General features: G+C 43.2%; 1 protein-coding gene across 2 annotated transcripts in view; it reads left to right on the top strand.

Annotated features, from left to right (window-relative positions):
• SV2B (synaptic vesicle glycoprotein 2B) overlaps nucleotides 1-17,059 on the top strand; it is a 65,169-nt gene that overhangs the window by 19,046 nt on the left and 29,064 nt on the right. For both annotated transcript variants that reach the window (XM_027688478.1, XM_027688479.1), the window contains exon 2: nucleotides 14,966-15,817. In XM_027688478.1, coding sequence (XP_027544279.1) covers nucleotides 15,334-15,817 — 484 coding nt within the window. In that variant the 5' untranslated portion in view covers nucleotides 14,966-15,333. The remainder of the gene's footprint in view (nucleotides 1-14,965; nucleotides 15,818-17,059) is intronic.

Below are 17,059 nucleotides of genomic sequence, written 5' to 3' on the forward strand. Positions count from 1 at the left end.
GCACTCAATCCCATTTGCAAAATGGGAAATAGAGGCAGAGACAGCAATCACACAGAACCTTATGAAAATTCTGTTGCAGAGAAAGAACTTCCTATACAAAATATCCAAAATTGATACGCTAATCAGAGGTCCATATTCCTCTCCTATCATCACTTCCTCCAGGGATCTCATACAAGCAAGAGGGGAAATGGTCATCTCTTCCCCCTTCTGCCTGGCTTGCAGTGACAGGATCTGTTCCTGCAGGCCTGGCACTGTGGGCTTCGGTGCTCTGGCTGCTTATTCCTGGGTAACCAGAAAGATTTTGCAGCCACCAGCAGGTTTTACTTCATCACTAAAATGCCATCAGAAAGCAGTTTTTTGGCTATCCAATCTGGGTTAGCTGAAAAGCTTGATATCCACCTGCTGTCTGCTGGCCATTCCCTGGCTCCCTGGCAAGGAAGTGTGATGTTACACTTTGATAAATAACTTTTGATCATCACCTCCTTCTTGCCACTTTCTTCACCTGGGAGATTTTATCCTCTTTCCCCTGAAAAGGCACTAGCATGATCTGCCTTGAAGTATTTGTTATCCCCTTGAAATTTGCCAGCTAATCCCCCCAGGCTCATCATCTGGAGGACACCTGCTCTCACACTCCATTTCTTCCTGCCTTCTCCCATATATCATGGAGGATTCCTGCTTCCAGCAAAAGTCTTGAGTTTATTTTATCCTAAATTTACTCTGGGTCTGATAGCCATGCTTCTCCCTTCCCCCTGGGGATCAGAAGCCATTTGCTGTGATATCATTATCTTCTTGTGTCATTTCTGTGTCAGTAGTCCCAGTGTAGCTGGTTAAGGGAAAGCCATTCTATAGCCCAGGAACCTGGGCTTAGATCGCTCAGGATCGCTTAGGATCGCCTCTCTAACAGTTGGCACCAGCAAATGAATCCAAGAAATCATCTTGGTGGACGGTTACAGAACAGCCCACACCAGAGTGAAGCTCTCGTGGTGTCTCGAAGAAGAACTTATTTCTCCCAATAGAAATAAAAGGTTGTGGAAACTCAAATGAAACTCATGTTTTCCTCTCCCTTAAATACATCCAATCCCTACTTTTAATGATGCCAAGGCCTTGCCTTTTATTACTAGGAGCCCCACAGGTTAGTGTGTAGGTAGAGATTTCCTTGTGCAAGATTTCTATCTCTTCCCTTTCAAATTCCCTTAATGTCCCTTTGTCTCCTATTATGGGACTGCAAGCCCATCTCATTTATGTTTTTAGGACAAAGGGACTGATTTTTTTTTCTTTTCTTCCCCATAGCAACAGATAGTTTCCATGTCCCAAAACATGCTTGGGAACAGAGCCCACACAGAGGGTGAGGAAGGCAGATACTTAGTGGAGACCCCTTAGAAGCCTGGTGCCTCATCGTGCATTTCTTTCCACCCAACATGGGGCTGAGGTGCTGATCTGACACCCACTTGGCCACCAGAGCCATCTGCCAGTGGGTGACTTCACCCAGTCCTGACAGGGCATCTCGTAGGAGAGTTGGCAGCTGACTTGGGGTTGCAGGGAGGAATGAAAACAGAGCCCTGAGCCAGCGCGCAGGACATGATCTCTGCAGCTTGGTGGGGAGGAACAGCATCAACAGTAGGAGTTACGTGTGAACAACACATTTCAGGCTGCACTGGGCTGCAGACACTGCCAAGTTCCCCTGTGAGTCCTGGGGAAAGCAGGAGCTAGAGGAAAGCCCATGCTTTCTGATCCCACACATCTGCTCATCGGAAGCCAGGTGGAGGGACACTGCTGTGGGCAGGGTTGGCAACAGGGGAGCACTTGAAGCCTGAATCCTGGCAGCCAGTCCCTAGCATGCTTTTCAAGGATAGATTTCCATGCTCTTTGAGGCCCATTCTACCTGGCACTGCAGCTCTCCTGAAGTTCAAGGCTATCAAAATGACAGTCAAAATGTCCCTGAAGGAGCTTGGCGAGGTCTGATCTCAGCGTGTGGACTGGAAGCTGGGTAATAACACGCTGACAGATGAAATCCTCAGAAGGGGCCACGTGCAGCTGCCCACCAATATCCCTCAATACTCTTGCTGACAAGAAGAGCCATGTTCCAGCTGAGGTGTGGAGAGGCATGAGGGAGAGGGTGTCCCGGTACCAAATAACATTTTGCAAGCAGGCTCAGGAGAAGTGGAGACCAGTCAACATGTACATGAGGCAGGTCCGGGACTCCCGACAGGAAGGAAGATGATGAAGTTCCTTACTGCTTAAATTTTGCTAAAAGCCATATTCCTCTATCAAACTCACTTCCAGGGAGATGACAGCTGGAATTTCTGCTGTACAGTCCCTTTGTCAGGCTTGACCTGGGTCAAAGAGACTGGGCTTTGGGAGCAGGTAGAGGGACTCCCCTCATTTCAGTATCTGCAGGAAGGAGCACACTTAGACCAGGGACAATGAGGACAGGTCGAAATATACCTGCCCTCCCCCTCTAAATGCCAGAGCATCTCCTTTGCATAGGGATCCTAGAATTTCAGGATCTGTCTCTGTTGCCTTCTCATTTTTAGGAAGTCTGATGACTATTAGTGTCCTTAGCATGTCTTCTTTGGCTAGAGCTGAAATAAGAGGAACAGAAGGAGAACTATGAAACAGGGTGGAAGTATTATTGATTCTGATTAGAAACAGCACTTTGGAGGTCATTCACAGGAGACTCTGTCCTTGCCAGGATAATTTCAAGATCACAGTGGTCTTGGCAAGGACAAGATGATGTCCAGAAAGGTGAAATTCTGAGCTCTCCATCAGTGGTAACAAGATTCCCTTTTCAGTTAGGCATGTATTTTCCCTACAGAGTCTCTGATAGGTAGAGAAAACAAGTTATTACAGGTATTTTGCAGACAATGCCTCCTAAGAGTAACTAAATGTCTTGTCTAGGGTTAATCAAGCCATTTGTGGCATTACAGAAATCTGCACAGAGTTCTTGATGTTGCCCAAGACACTAAACCATCTTTCCTCTAACCGAACCTGTCCGAGTCCTAACTCACGTCTGCACAGGCATGTATTTTTCAAAGTGTTGTGTTTTTTTTTTTTTACCCTTTTCATATTTTACAGAAGAATTCCAGGTAAAACATAAGCAGAAGTTGCCTGAATTCAACTCTCCTGGCATAAATTACCCTGACGGCAATCTGACTTTAACTCCCATCTGTACTGTCGCGCCCCTGCCCACAAGCATGAGTCACACTGAGCAATAAATAACAGCTAAATCCTTCTTCTGCCTCGACAGGTGATTCTGAGGATTTTCTCCCTGTGTACACATGAGCTATAGTGCCATAGCCTGATGATGTATTATGGCTATTAATTTGGGGAGATGAAGCTTTTTCATCATTAATGTCCAGCCTGAACACACTAATTTATTATGCTGTTTGGGAAGGAAATTCAGAGCCTTCTCAGTGCTATGAAGTGGAAAGCCTGTTTTTTTGTTGGTTTTCTTCCTTTTACTGGCTCAAGGCAACATTAGTTTCCAAGACTGGGTACTCCAGCTACTGCTATGCCTTTTCCTCTCCCTTCCTTTCTGACCTTCACTATCCCCTGCCTTGTCCTGCCTCCTTTCCCATATCTCATGCTCTGCTGTTGCTTTCTCTCATTCTTTGGCTTCTGCAGTATCTGCTCCTTGTTTCAGTGGTTTCCTCCTTTCTTTCCCTATCCAACAGGGGTATGAGCATTATTTCAAGAGACTGTGAGACAGTAGTTGACCTGTGGCACAGCTGAAAACCACATGACTTCGGGTTGTCAAGATACTGCCCAAGCTTAAGGCTCTGTGTAAATGAGGTGCTCTTGCAAAGAGCTATCCTAAAGACTCAGGCAGGAACAAGAAAGGAATGTGGGATGCTTAGGAAAAACCACTGCCAAGTAATCCAACTTCCCATAATATTAGGGGGCCCATTACATGTGCTTAAATTAGCCACACTCCTCTTTGCAAGTGCGAAAAAACCTGCCAAGGGCTCTTTTGAGTCAAAATCCTTCATGAGTATAAAACACAAGTATAAATGTAGACTTGCTATATGCAAGGTCTTATGTTGCTGTTAAGTCTGTGCCAATATATTCCAGGCCTTATGGCAATTTTAGTTTGTGCATTTAGTCAATGGAAAAAAAAGGAAATTTATTTTTATGATTTTCTTCATGATGCTGGTTTCAAAAGCAGGTTCTTCAAAGATCTGAGAATATGAGACATTCAAGATACAGCCTCCCAGCTAAGACAGGCTTTGCAAACTGCCTTCTTACAAAACAAGACATCACTTTGTGGGTATGGGGTTTTTTGTGCTGCAGTAATATATGTGGGGCATATAGTGAATTTGATAACTAGGTAATGGAATCTGTTGAATGATCATGGTTGCTGCAAGGTTCAGGTCTCCTCAGTAGTGTTTCACATTTAAAAAAAAAAGAGGTCAAACTAATCAAAAGGCTATGAACATGAATGAAACAAAAGCAATTGCCAGTACTTTCCCTGCTACTTAACCTTGAAAGGTGTCTCAGAGTGAACGTCTCTTTAAATTTGCTTCTGCTTTCACTTGTATTTCTCCACAGAAAAGGTGCATAATGAACAGCACATTTGCAATTTTGCAAGCTCTTGAGGCCACAAAACAATTGTGTTGGAGGGCTTATGCAGAAAAGGAAAAGGTTGGATTTAGCTTGAGAACCGCCCCTCTTATTTGATCTCAATCTCAGCACAATAATAACTGTCTTCCTCAGGCTTGATGTTTGGGCAGCCCCAAAGGGAAATACAGGGATCAAACCTATTAAAGAGCATGATGGAAGCATAAGGTTGGCTGTGTCCGTGACAGGCTATGGAGGATTTCTTGCAATGAGCAAGAATTCTGGCATGACCAGTGCATTCATACACTTCATTGGAGCTGGCAAGCAACTGTCTCAAGAGACTGATCATCCTGGGCTGGGAAAGAGCTGTTCCTGGTAGCAGGAGCGGTTTCTGGCAGGGAGATCTCTCAGCCTGTGGAAATGTCTCTGCTAAAACTCTCTGTTAACACACTCTGATACCATGCTGGAAAACTGGACAAACCCTGCCAGGGCTGCTGTGAGGTGCAGTAAATGATTTGTCCTTCTGTCCCAAGCAATGGGAAGGTGATCATGGACAATAACTGATGATGCTTTTCAGTACCTGAAGCACTACAGTCACTTCCCATCTGAGATCAGAAATGATGAGATATCCTGGCCACAGCACTGTGGTAACGCTAGGATAGGGTCATTTTGTGGCACAACACACTGAAGACACTTTGGCCGCATGGATCCAAAGGAAAGGGGGAACTTCAGGCTTCAGCAAGGCAGAAAGGAGGGAAGAACAAGAGCAGGGAGTGAGGGGGGAAAACAGACACAGCAGACCCCAATGCTGTTCTGTTAGGTAGGGACAGGAGGAGGACTTAGGTATTTAATTAAGATACTTGCACAAATAAAATCCCTTCTGAAAGAAAGCAGTACTTAGAAATCACTCAGGGCTGTGTCTGCTTTCATGACTCTATCACTGGAGCAAATCTATTCATCACAGGCATGTATTAATGAATTAGTTAATTAAGTGGCTCATTATTTAATAACTCAGGTTGCAAGTGTGATGAAATAAAAGTCCCGTTTGCAGCCAGAGGCACATCTTTGCCAACAAGCTAAGCAGTTTACAGTTAATAAGGGATGTTTGCTGTCTGACACAGGCAGAATCTGCTGAATTGCAGGCAGTTTATTTCCAAGGTTATTGCTTACAGTCTTCTCTGAGAGCTTGTCAGGTCTTCCAAGCCCAGTAAGGTTAAACCTAATAAGCTGTCCAAGGGCAAAGACATGTAGAAATGCTCAAATTCATTAAAGGCACTAGGGCACCATTGTTTCTGAATCAACACCAAATTACCTATTGGTTTATACTGCCAGGTGCAATCCTGATAGAGAGGTTGATTTATTAATAAACACTAAAGTCTCAAAGATTCTGGCTTGCTATGGTATTTAAAAAGACAAGGACATAACAGAAACATGTGCTGGATATTTGGCACTGATATTGCTCCCCCAGGTGATCTTGGGAAACCTCCTTGATTTATATCTGCGCTGGGATACCTCTGAGTATTACTTGGTATCCAGGTTGGGGTTTGTGCCTCATCTCCACATAAAAGAAAAGATTTGTGGGACAGCAAAGCTCACGTTTATTTTGGTCATCATGTCAAGGGTAGCTGGGTGTGAAGGTTGGAGTAAAGCCTTAGCTTACTGGTCCACAGTTGCCTTTGGAGAACGGGACACAACACACAGCATTTCCTTTTCAATTCTCAGATTAAATTATAGTCTCTCTCTGCCTCAAGTCATGATGTCCAAACCTGAGAACTTTTCCCAGCCTTTCATGGGAGCTGTGAGCACTGTAGGCTGCTTATGTACTGTGATAATGAGAGAGGAGGAGAAGAGGAAATAGATATTTAGAAGAACTTTAGAGACTATGAGTATTTTCTCAGCTAGAAGATGGTTAATCTCAATAGGATGGGCAAATTCCGGTTCAGGCACGTGCATTTCTAAGTTTTCATTATCAACTCCACAAAACTCTAGCACTTAAAACTAGACAGTGCTTTCCCACCAGTCCTCCTGCTGTGATTCTCCCCCATCCTCTGTGGTTTTGTTCTTTTCCCCTTCACCACCTCCCTTCTGACTAAGCTCTCAGCTGCGATTTCTCCCTGCATTTGCTCCTTGAAGCAAGTTTGTTCATTATTTATTAGCTACCCTACTCTTACACCATCTGTCTCAACTCATTATCCATATTCAGCTTGTCAAATTGACCTTTTATGGCCTTTCTCTGGAATCCCAATGTGTAGTCTGTCCCTCCATATATAGCTTTGTGTTGCTAAGCCATTGCTTTCCAACTCCTACTGTTAAATATTCCTCTCTATATCTTTCTCACGAACACCCCAACTTGCTAGTCTGTGTCCCTAACTTCAGAAAAGCTGTGCACTCTGCTTCAGTGATGCTTGTTCCTTGTTTCATCTGCTATCTGAGGCAGCTTGCTGCAGCACATAATTAGATACGACCTTTAAAGCATCTGCATCAACAAAGTATCACTTAAAGATATAATCTCCCTCTAACAGTCTGGAGGACTTTCTGTCCCTTAGTTCATGTCATAATATAGTGGATTACAAGTTGAATTCAGCCCACAGCCACTTGGCTGGGACAGTCACCACCACATAAGGCAATGGCATTTCAGTGTCCAATGTGCTGGAAAGCAGAAATCTCCCCCAGTGGGATGGGTTAGTATGAAAAAATGTACTGGCCTTGGAGCAGTGCAGCCAGATTCTTACTCAACATAAATCAGGACAGTTCAATCAAACAACTGAACTATTCCTGTTCATACCTCATCTGTCTCTGCTGCCAAATTCAGGAGCTATTGTAAATGCTTCATCTTCAAACGTGATAGTTTCTCTTCACAGAAGAACGTGTTGTGTAGCAAAGTAATGCAGGACTCTGGGGCCAAGTTACACAGTGCGTGTTTCTTCCTGGTGGAACAAACAAACACAGAGTGCACCTGCCCAGAAATATGTAAAACCAACCACAGATCAATAGAGGTTACCCAGGAGCTGCAAGGCAACTTCAGTTCAATAGATTCTGTAGCACAGAATTTTGAACTAAAATGCTTTGTCTGATAAATAATTGATCAGATCAACTGGTAACACACTAAATTGCTCCGGCTCTGGTTTCCCTGCATTTCTCAACATACCAGGGCTGCATCAGCACCAATCTTCTTCCAATCTACAGCATGGGAGAAGTGAATAAAGGAGTCCTGTCCTAGAGACCCTGGCAGCATCTCGGAGAAAATCAATGCTTTTTACACTGAACAGAGGACTTTTTACCCTGTGTGTCCTACCTGTGCTGCAGGGGAGCAATCAGTAGGTGCCATCTGTACTGCTGAAAGTCAGTTCTTTAAACCAGATGATTTCAAGTCAATGACTTTCAAATATCTTGCTCTTCTTTACAGAATCTGTGGCACAGATAGCTTGCTTAATAAGCTCCATGGAGAGTTTTTGAACCTGTGTTACATATCTATCAAATAATTTCTTAATAATAGAAAAAGTCTCAGGAGAAACTAGTTTTTATCCTCAGTCTTCACTTAATACAGTGCTCCCCTCAGAAGCTACAACAAAAGACAGCTCTTTATGCAGAGTTCAAAGCAAGCTCTTTTTAAGGTAGGCTCTGCTACAGCCTTTGATTTTTAAATCTCTTGTTGCCCAGACCCAGTTACCTTCCTGTAAGTGTTTGCAGATACAGTTGATTGTTGTAGCCATGAACACAACTTTGTATCTGAAAAACATATATTGACATGCCCTCACATGTAATCTTGGTGTCTTTGATGGCAAAGTATCTCCTTTTTGCTCCCAGCTACCATGTCACTGATTAAGAGAACCAGAAAACTCAGATATCTGCCTTGATTTTTTGAACAAGAGCAGAAAAGAGTCCTCAGAAATTATATCTGGGGCTGATATTCCTCCAGCTGCTAGGGATTTTCAACCTGCATCTGTGACATAGTCCTCTCTCAAGAATGCTTGATGACCATGGCTGCTTTTTGGACATTAATTGCAAGGATAAATTTTACTTCCAATCTTATGAGACGAGAGAGAAGTCAGATGGCAATTTTTTCCTAGTGATGTATATAGTGCTTCCTTACCTGTCTAAAATCATGTATAAACTTGCATCCCAAGGGCTGACTTGTATTTAAAAAAAAAAAAAGAAGACCAAGTTTTCAGCTGATTAAATCACACCGATTCACTGGCCAGTGTTCAGATCTGAGAACATCCTACTGGAAATTCCCCGGAGACTCACTGCTCATCACCACCATCTGATTAGGATATCTGATGGAAAGGCAAAGTAAGGAAAGTGACTGCTGAGAACCTGCAAGAGATGTAACCTATTTTGATACAATCACCCCCTCAAATAACAGTTAATAATTGTTTTGGGTTTGGTTTAGTTTTTTGTTGGTTTGGGGGCTTTTTGGTTTTTTTTTTTTGAATGAGTGATGTCCTCCACAGCCAACTTCTTCCAAAAGGACTCCTGTGTTCTGAAACTTTTCTCCCCGTTATTTTGGCAGTGAAAGAGAGATGCAAAAATTCAAGCAAGAATTAATAAGGCCTAGGGCTGAGCTCTAACAGAGATGGCACAGGATGCTTTTATAGTCCTTGCATATGAAGGCAAGAGCTACTGTCATTACAAAGTGGTAACTGTCATCTTTTTTCCACAGTTTTTGGATCAGTAATATGTCAGAGCTTCCATTTTTCCCTGGCTATTTCTTCATTTATTCAGAGCACAGTTTGGACCATTAATCCCTGTTCTTGCTCCTTGACTTCTGATTTTACTTGGTTACTACCTCTCTGCATTTGAAGCCCCCTCATTTCCTTTTTCTAATTTTCCTCACATATAAATTCTCTTCAGAGCCTGCCGCTTTTCCCTCTGCAGGATTCTTGCCAAGAACCCAGCGTTGCCATCTGTCCAGGAAAATGATGATACTGCTCAGCTCTCTTCTGGATGTTGAATTGTGTAGCTGCAGCAGCAATTTTAATGTTAGAAAAGAAAAAAAAAGAAATCAGAACCCAGTGGAAGAAAAGCCCTTTTCTGGCTTACAGAGGTCAGATACTTTTAGTCCTATGCATATAAATAGCAGGATTACTTTTCCTATATTATACTTCTTTATATTGCCTTCTTAAAGATGCACCTCATAATTTTTCATCCATGAGAGCAAAATCAGAGTTCCTTGTACAATTTTTGTTGATAAGAAAATGCCATTTTTTAAAACCTGAATTATGTAAGGGGAGAATATCAGTTTCAACTAAGGTTTCTAATAAAAAATGGATCAAACAGCTGACACTATGGCATTTCTTAAGTGAAATATTTGGTTTCAGGTTGAAAGAACTTTCCATGCACCTGCTTTTTTTTTTTTTGTGCCAGTGAAAAGGGCAACCTTGTACAGTTTAAGATGAAACATTTCTAATGGATCTTATCTGAAGTATTATTTTTTGTGAATTGTGGGACTGCAGACAAATTTTTTAGATTTTTTAAAAATTATTATTATTTATACTGGTTGGAAAGAGGGAAAGTTTCAAAATTCTCCTGAGGGAAAATAGTAGTTTTCTTAGGGGCAAGGGGTGGGGGGGAAAGCTAGACTGCAAGAGTTCAGTGAAAACCTGAGAAAGACTCTAGACCACTTTTCCCCAATTTCTGGTTTAGTTAAGGTTTGGGGGGCACAAGTTGCCATCTATTTATGTATCCACAGCTGCAAGGGTTTTCAGCAGCAGATCTGCAGTTCCCAGCAGGGTATAGCTGTGCTGTTCTGATGTGCAGTCCTGAGGGACACAGAGATGCCAAGAACTCAAGGGACAGAGCTGAGGATGCTCAGCCTGCAACACAGTCATCAGTCACTGCTACAGTTCTCAGCCTGATAATATTGGTGTAATTGCTGGGTGCCTGAAATCCAGGATGATCTCCCCTGGGAGCTGTGATTTGTTAGGCACCTCAAAAATCTGACCCTTTGTGTGTACAAACGGATCCATTAATTACATTCTCAATAAGAATCTGAGATTGGAACTTCACAGAAACCCATCTAAGCCATTTTCTTTCTCCTTTAAGTGAGGGACATTTCTTCTCAGGAATTTTTTTACAGTCAGCTTTGTGACTGCAGTGTCCTTATGGTCACTGTAGGATCTGGGCATCTTCACATTACTGTCAGCAGAAAGCAGCTCTAGGGGTGAGGATGTTTTGCAAGAGGAGTCGTCCTTCAGGCAGAATATTAAACTGCTCTGCCATCTGTTTTACAGGGATTATTCTGGTGAACGCTAAAGATCCCTTGAAAGCACTTTTATAGTGTGTGCCTGTACTGCTCCTTCTCCACAGCGTTCAAATAACCTCTCCCTTCAGCTGTTGATATTGAGAGTGTTCCCTTTCTGAGCACGCAAAGGCAAAGAGAAAGGATCTGGATAGCAGCTCCCAGCCTTGGCTCTCTCCCCCCTTTACACAAATCTTGTGTGTGCAGCCACTGTTCCTTTCAGCTCATGTTCCCAACAAAGCAACGATCTCACTCTCTTTACTTTTCCAGAAACTCCACCGTGCCCCAAGGTTCAATATTTCACAAGAAATCCCCACTCTATATCTGCCCTGCTCACTGGTTTGCCATGATGTCTATTCTCTGCTAGAGCTCACCTCTCTGACAAGCTCTCTTCATTTAGTGCCAGATACCAGACACTCTCCCTTCTCTGCGTCCCCTCCAAGCTCTGCTGCCCTCCAGCCCCCAGTTTATCACCTCAGCATGCCAGACCTACCTCATGTGCTCTCTCACAGAGACAGATGCAGGTGTTAAGCTGCTTTTCTTAAAACGTCCCTTTTCCTAGAGTAGATACTGTTTCTATTATGAGGATATCTAAGACTTGAGGTTACTATTTTAAGTGGCACATCTCAAATGACTGAATTCCTGGCTAAGTATGCAACATCTGAGCTGACTAAAGAGAAAAGGAGTGCGTGGTGGATAGTGTGTTTTAAAGAGCTGCTGTTAAATAAATTAGAGTGTGCAAGATGCAGGGCTAAGTGAAGGATGCTCGTAGCATCATGATAACTGATGCAATGGACTGTTTGGTGGGGAAATAAGGTTAAGGTAAATGTGAAGCAGAATATAGAGAAAAAGCTACAGTACAAAATAAGGAGAAGAAACAGCAGGGTAATGTATTGAGAAATAAATACTGTGCTATGGAGATTTACAAATGAGGAAAGAAACTTGTATTCCAGAGTTTTGTGTCCAATGCTCAGTTTAATGGCTCACTTTGGGGACACCCAGAATGAGGCTTTCCTGCCTCTGCCTTCCCTCCCCTGCAGACTCTGCCTGGTAGATCCTGACATTTGTTGTGTGTTAAAATCTCGCTTGCATGTCTCAGAAAGGGAACTGTCAGTTTAAAATTGCCCAAGGTTGTAATAGAATCATTTAGGTTGGAAAAGACCTCTAAGGTAATCGAGTCCAACCATTAAGCCAGCACTGCCAAGCCCACATCCCAAAGCACCACATCTACAATCTAAGTCCCTTAGGGCTGGTGACTCCACCACTGCCCTGGGCAGCCTGATCTTGACAACCCTTTTGGTAAAGAATTTTTTCCTAATATCCAGTCTGCACCTTTCCTGCCACAACTTGGGGCCATTTCCTCTTGTCCTGTTGCTTGTTATCTGGGAGAAGAGACTGACACCCACCCTGCTACAATATGCTTGGTGTGGTGTGTATATTTGTCTCAAGCTCTCATGCATCACTGTGAAGGGTAATTATAGCAATCCAAGCCTGCCATCTCTAAGACACATCATGATTTCGCATCTAAATGCTAAATGGGGCTGTTAATGTGAGTGAGTGAAGCTCAGCTTGAGTGAAAGGGTGTTAAAGAATCAGGTCTAGAGTGAATCAGCCTGTGCATATGTGGCAACGAAAGGAAACAAGTGGTGTGAAATATGAAAGTGTAGCATTTGAAAGTCTGAAGTTCCAGCCTGCCTTGGGCAATGCCCCTTCTCCTAGGGTGATCCTAGAAAATATCCATCCTACAAACTGAATGGGAACCCAGTGATTATTATTTGCCACAATCTTTTCTCTGAATTACATGTTCTTACCACACAGGTGGCTGTCACTGGTCTATGAGGCTCATCAGCTCATGTCGTTATTTCTTAGGCTGCCCAAGATGTAAGTGATTCCATTTGGTAAATACCAATCTTTGGTGTCAGTGAAAGAGCACAGATGCTTCAACAGGTTTTTTCCTAAGTTTGTGATCTTTGGTCCTGCTGTTGTGGAAGGCAAAAAGCCCAACTTCCAGCCTCAGCAGCTTTTTAATAGAATAAAAAAAAGATTTCTAGTGCTTGGTCCTTAAGAACATATTTTTACCTTCTGGGAAAGTAGGTGTAAGGTGAGGGGTAGGGTTTGTGAAGACTGAATCTGATCAGTTCTGTTATTGGTCAGTAGTGTTATTATTGCTTCATTTCCTAAGATGAGTGTTCTATCTAGTTCTGTAGCAACCAGAAAGGGACAAATACAGTGAGGTCACATGCTCCAACACTGGAGGTCGCTTTGAAGCATAACCTGCCAGAAGATGATATATAAAGGCTTCCAAACTAAGGCCTAATGTTCCTTAGCACATATTGTTCTTTTTTTTTTTTCCAAATAAAAGGCTCTTTTCCCTACTTTTCAAAAGAAAATATGTCTCTGTGGAACTACATTTGACTGTCTTGGAGAACAGGATGTTCAGTCATGACACAAGTCTTTGTGTAATCAAGAAAGTTGAACTTCAAGACTTGGAGGTTCTGAGACTCTAAAGTACTTTTGGATTATTTAACCATTTGAGGTGACAGTTCAGCATTGAAACAAGAGCTGTAGAACTCACTTAAGTGTTTCTGATGGCTCTCAGATGTATTAGCTCCCCTGTGCATTAATACCTCCATTGCCAATGCAAATACTTCCTTTACTGCTGCTTGCACTGTAGACTCCTGATCTTTATAACATAATCATAATGCCTTTGGGATCTTTTTGAGCCCTGGAAGAATGCTCCACTGCCTTTTTCACTTCATGCAAAATGTATGGTGTGATTCAGCATAAAGAAAGGGAAGAGGAAACAAATTGAATGCAGTAACAAATAGCAGAGGGGCAGAGAAAAGGAAGATGCTCTGGCAGGGTCTGCAGAGGCCATGTTGTAATTAAGTGCCATAAATATATAGGCAGATAAACAGAAATGCAGAGGAAGCTTTTGTGAAGTTTCTTGGAGCATCTCCCATGAGCAGCACAGGCAAGGCATGGCCATTAATCCACACAGAGAAATCAAGCCTCTGCTCCTTTCTTACTCTGAGCACCTGGGCTGCCAGAAAATCACAGCATTTGCAGCAGGAGCGATGCCCTTCTTAGCATTTTGTGAAAGTGCTACTGAATTTCTCCTCTGAAGTCATTTTAGCTGCATATAGCACTGTTATTTACAGTGTGTGCGTTTGTGTGCGCTTCTATAGGTCAACTGACTGTGTAGGTAACACCACCCACATATGGTGCCTGCCCATGTCAATCCATAGCTCATTTACACTTTATTTAGGCAAGCAGCTCAAAGCTTAAAGCAAAGTCCACGTTCTGTGCATGCCTACGCTGTGCTGGCTCCTCAAGCATGACTCCACTCTGTTTCCCACGTGCGTCTCCTTTCAAACTCCATGTCTACAGCTGTGTGTGGCAACAAAAGCAGGGGAACACTGGAGAGCCAGCTGGCTGGAAAACGCTTGAAAAATAATGGAAATCAGGTGTCCAAAATGAGTATGTGTTTAGATGTGTCTTGGCTTCCCTTGCTTCTCCCTGCAGAGAGCAGTGATTCAGTATTAGCTTTGTTTTTTGCTCTCTGTGAAAATCATCCCCTGTTGATGGTTAGATATGGGAAGAACAGAGCTTGGTGTGACTTTTGGTGACTTTATCTTGGCAGACACTGCGTGCTAGTTCTACATCTGTCATACAGATGGAGAGACACTAGAGGAAAAAAGAAGCCAATAAATAAAATTAATTTTGGGATCTAGGTGAAGAAGAAAACCGAGATCATATTTTGTCTCATTATGATGTTAGGTAGTTGTATGGAGCAGGGATGACTGTACCCTGAGTAGACGGATAGAAACATATTTAGCAACCTGAGAGGTCTGTTCCAGCAATTCAGCCCAGTGCTGTTCTGCTCTCTGTGGAAACCAGGACCACATGTGGGAGGCAGGACTTCTAGGAACGACAGAAATTGGGACCACATGGTACTTTACATTTTATTTTATGTTCCCATTGAACTTGGTACACTTTATTGATAATTTTTGCTGAGGCTTTGGGTTTTGATGATGCAAAAACATTCCTCTGTTGCCATATTGTTTCAATGGAAAAGCATGTACTCAAAATGTTGGGCATTAAACTCAGTGAATGTGTGTTTGCAATCTTACTGCTGTCTCATTCCTATTGTTTCCTCTTTCTCAGGACGTGACCTTCACCACCACAATGAATCAGGAAAAACCTGTCAAATCCTCCTAATTCCCTGGCTGTGCAATTTGCTGTTCCCTTGCTGTTCCCCAGACAGCAGCTCTTGTCACCCGAAACACAGAAGCCAGCAAGTCACAAATGACAGCTGAAAAGTGAAGCATTATCAAAAGCTGTGTGAGACTCTGTCAAAGAGAACCTTTATATAGTAATTCTCCTTCCGAGCCTGAAAAGCTGTGTATCCCATCAGTGCAAAGAACAGAGAAAAGATATGTTCGAGTAACCAACACCAGAAATTGCACAAATCTATACATATTTTAGAGTCTCTTCACACTGTCATCTACAGCATTTAGAAACCTCCATTCAGAATGGATGATGGATATAGAAACACAAACCAAGTCTCAGATGACTACAGGTACCAGGATGGTAACTATGATGCTCCCAGTGATGGCTACTACCGTGGCGGGGATGAGCCCGCTCAAGAAGAAGATGCCCAGAGTGATGTTACAGAAGGCCATGATGAGGATGATGAGGTCTATGAAGGGGAGTACCAAGGGATCCCACATCCTGATGACATTAAAGAGAAGCAGAAGAAGCGAGCTCCTGCTGTGGCTGATGAGTACAGAGACCGTGCTGACCTTATGGCTGAGAGGATGGAGGACGAGGAGCAACTTGCCCACCAGTATGAGAACATCATTGAGGAGTGTGGCCACGGACGCTTCCAGTGGACCCTCTTCTTTGTTTTAGGGTTGGCACTGATGGCAGATGGGGTGGAGGTGTTTGTGGTTGGATTTGTTCTTCCCAGTGCTGAGAAGGATATGTGCTTGTCCAGTTCGAACAAAGGGATGTTAGGTAAGTGCCGCTGGCAAACAGCTCTTCTAATGCAGTAAACAGCAGCTGGAACAGCTTTTCCTAGGGACCAGCTGATTTCAGGATCTTCTGATGATTCTCCTCTTGTGTTGTATGTCATGCATAGTCATGTCTGGGTGGATCTGACTCAAGAGGGGTTCGTGCTACTGAGAAGGCAGCTACCCAAGAGCGGTGGAATTGTACTGGATGTGCTTTGGGCCCAGTGCTGGCCACTGTGGGCTGGGTCTGAGCAAGGCAGCTCCCAGTCTGCAGCTCCACAGGGCAAAGCTCAGAGGGATGTTCAAGGACAAATAAGGGAACAGTTAAAGGTGGATCAGTGACTCAGAATTCAAAGCTTTTAGAGAGTACAGGTCTCCCTTTTCTTCAGCCCAAAGTCCCAGCTGGCAAATCATCTGTGCAGTCAGTTCCTTCTGCCTGCTAACTTCCCAGTCAGAGCAGTTTGTTCATATGTCCTGGATCTCTTTAGGTCTGTGGAATTCAATTAAAGTGCTGCATGTGGATCAAAGGCTGAGGCTACTGGCAACATCCCTTTTGCATCACTATTGACATCTCCCTGTGGTCAAAATACAAAGGCTTAGTTATTGGGAGTGAGACTGGGTGGAAAGGTTTGGATGAACAATATTTTCCTTGAACAATAGGCAAGCCAAATTCCATAAGCCAAAGACAGCAAAGCCTCCCACATTTCCAAGAATCAGGAAAGTATCCAGCATGGCCCGCAGTGAGAGCCAGTCACACAATAGTACAGTCCATCTGGAAGGAAAATAAAGTAGCTCTTGGAAGAACTGCTTTAGGAGGAATAGAGTGTGTTTTAGTGGACATCTACTGGGATTGCAGGGAATCATCAGGGCCTGTTGCTCATACATTCTGGGCCAGAAGCCCTGCCTGATGTGAGGTAAATGCAGATTTGGGACCAGACCCCAGCCCTTGACTCAATTCTATTTGCATTATTTTCATGTGACAAAGGCAATAGGTAATTTTCCCTATATAGAAGGCAATAGGTAATTTTCCCTATATAGACCTCTCCTCTTGGTGTTCTGAGGTTATAGACACATTTCTGTTTCTTCTTTTTACTTTGAACTTGAGGATCAGGATGTTTCTTGCTATAGTTAGCTAGGTTTGTTCTTAGTTTTAGTCTTTAAGGGCTTACTAACTATTTTTGCTTCACAAACCACTTGAAAATTCTAGCTCAAAATATCTCAGGTCAGATATCTAAAAGCAAACCAC

Source organism: Neopelma chrysocephalum, unplaced genomic scaffold, assembly GCF_003984885.1.
Source record: "Neopelma chrysocephalum unplaced genomic scaffold, ASM398488v2 Primary Assembly neopelma1_75, whole genome shotgun sequence".
In the NCBI taxonomy this organism is placed as follows: domain Eukaryota; kingdom Metazoa; phylum Chordata; class Aves; order Passeriformes; family Pipridae; genus Neopelma; species Neopelma chrysocephalum.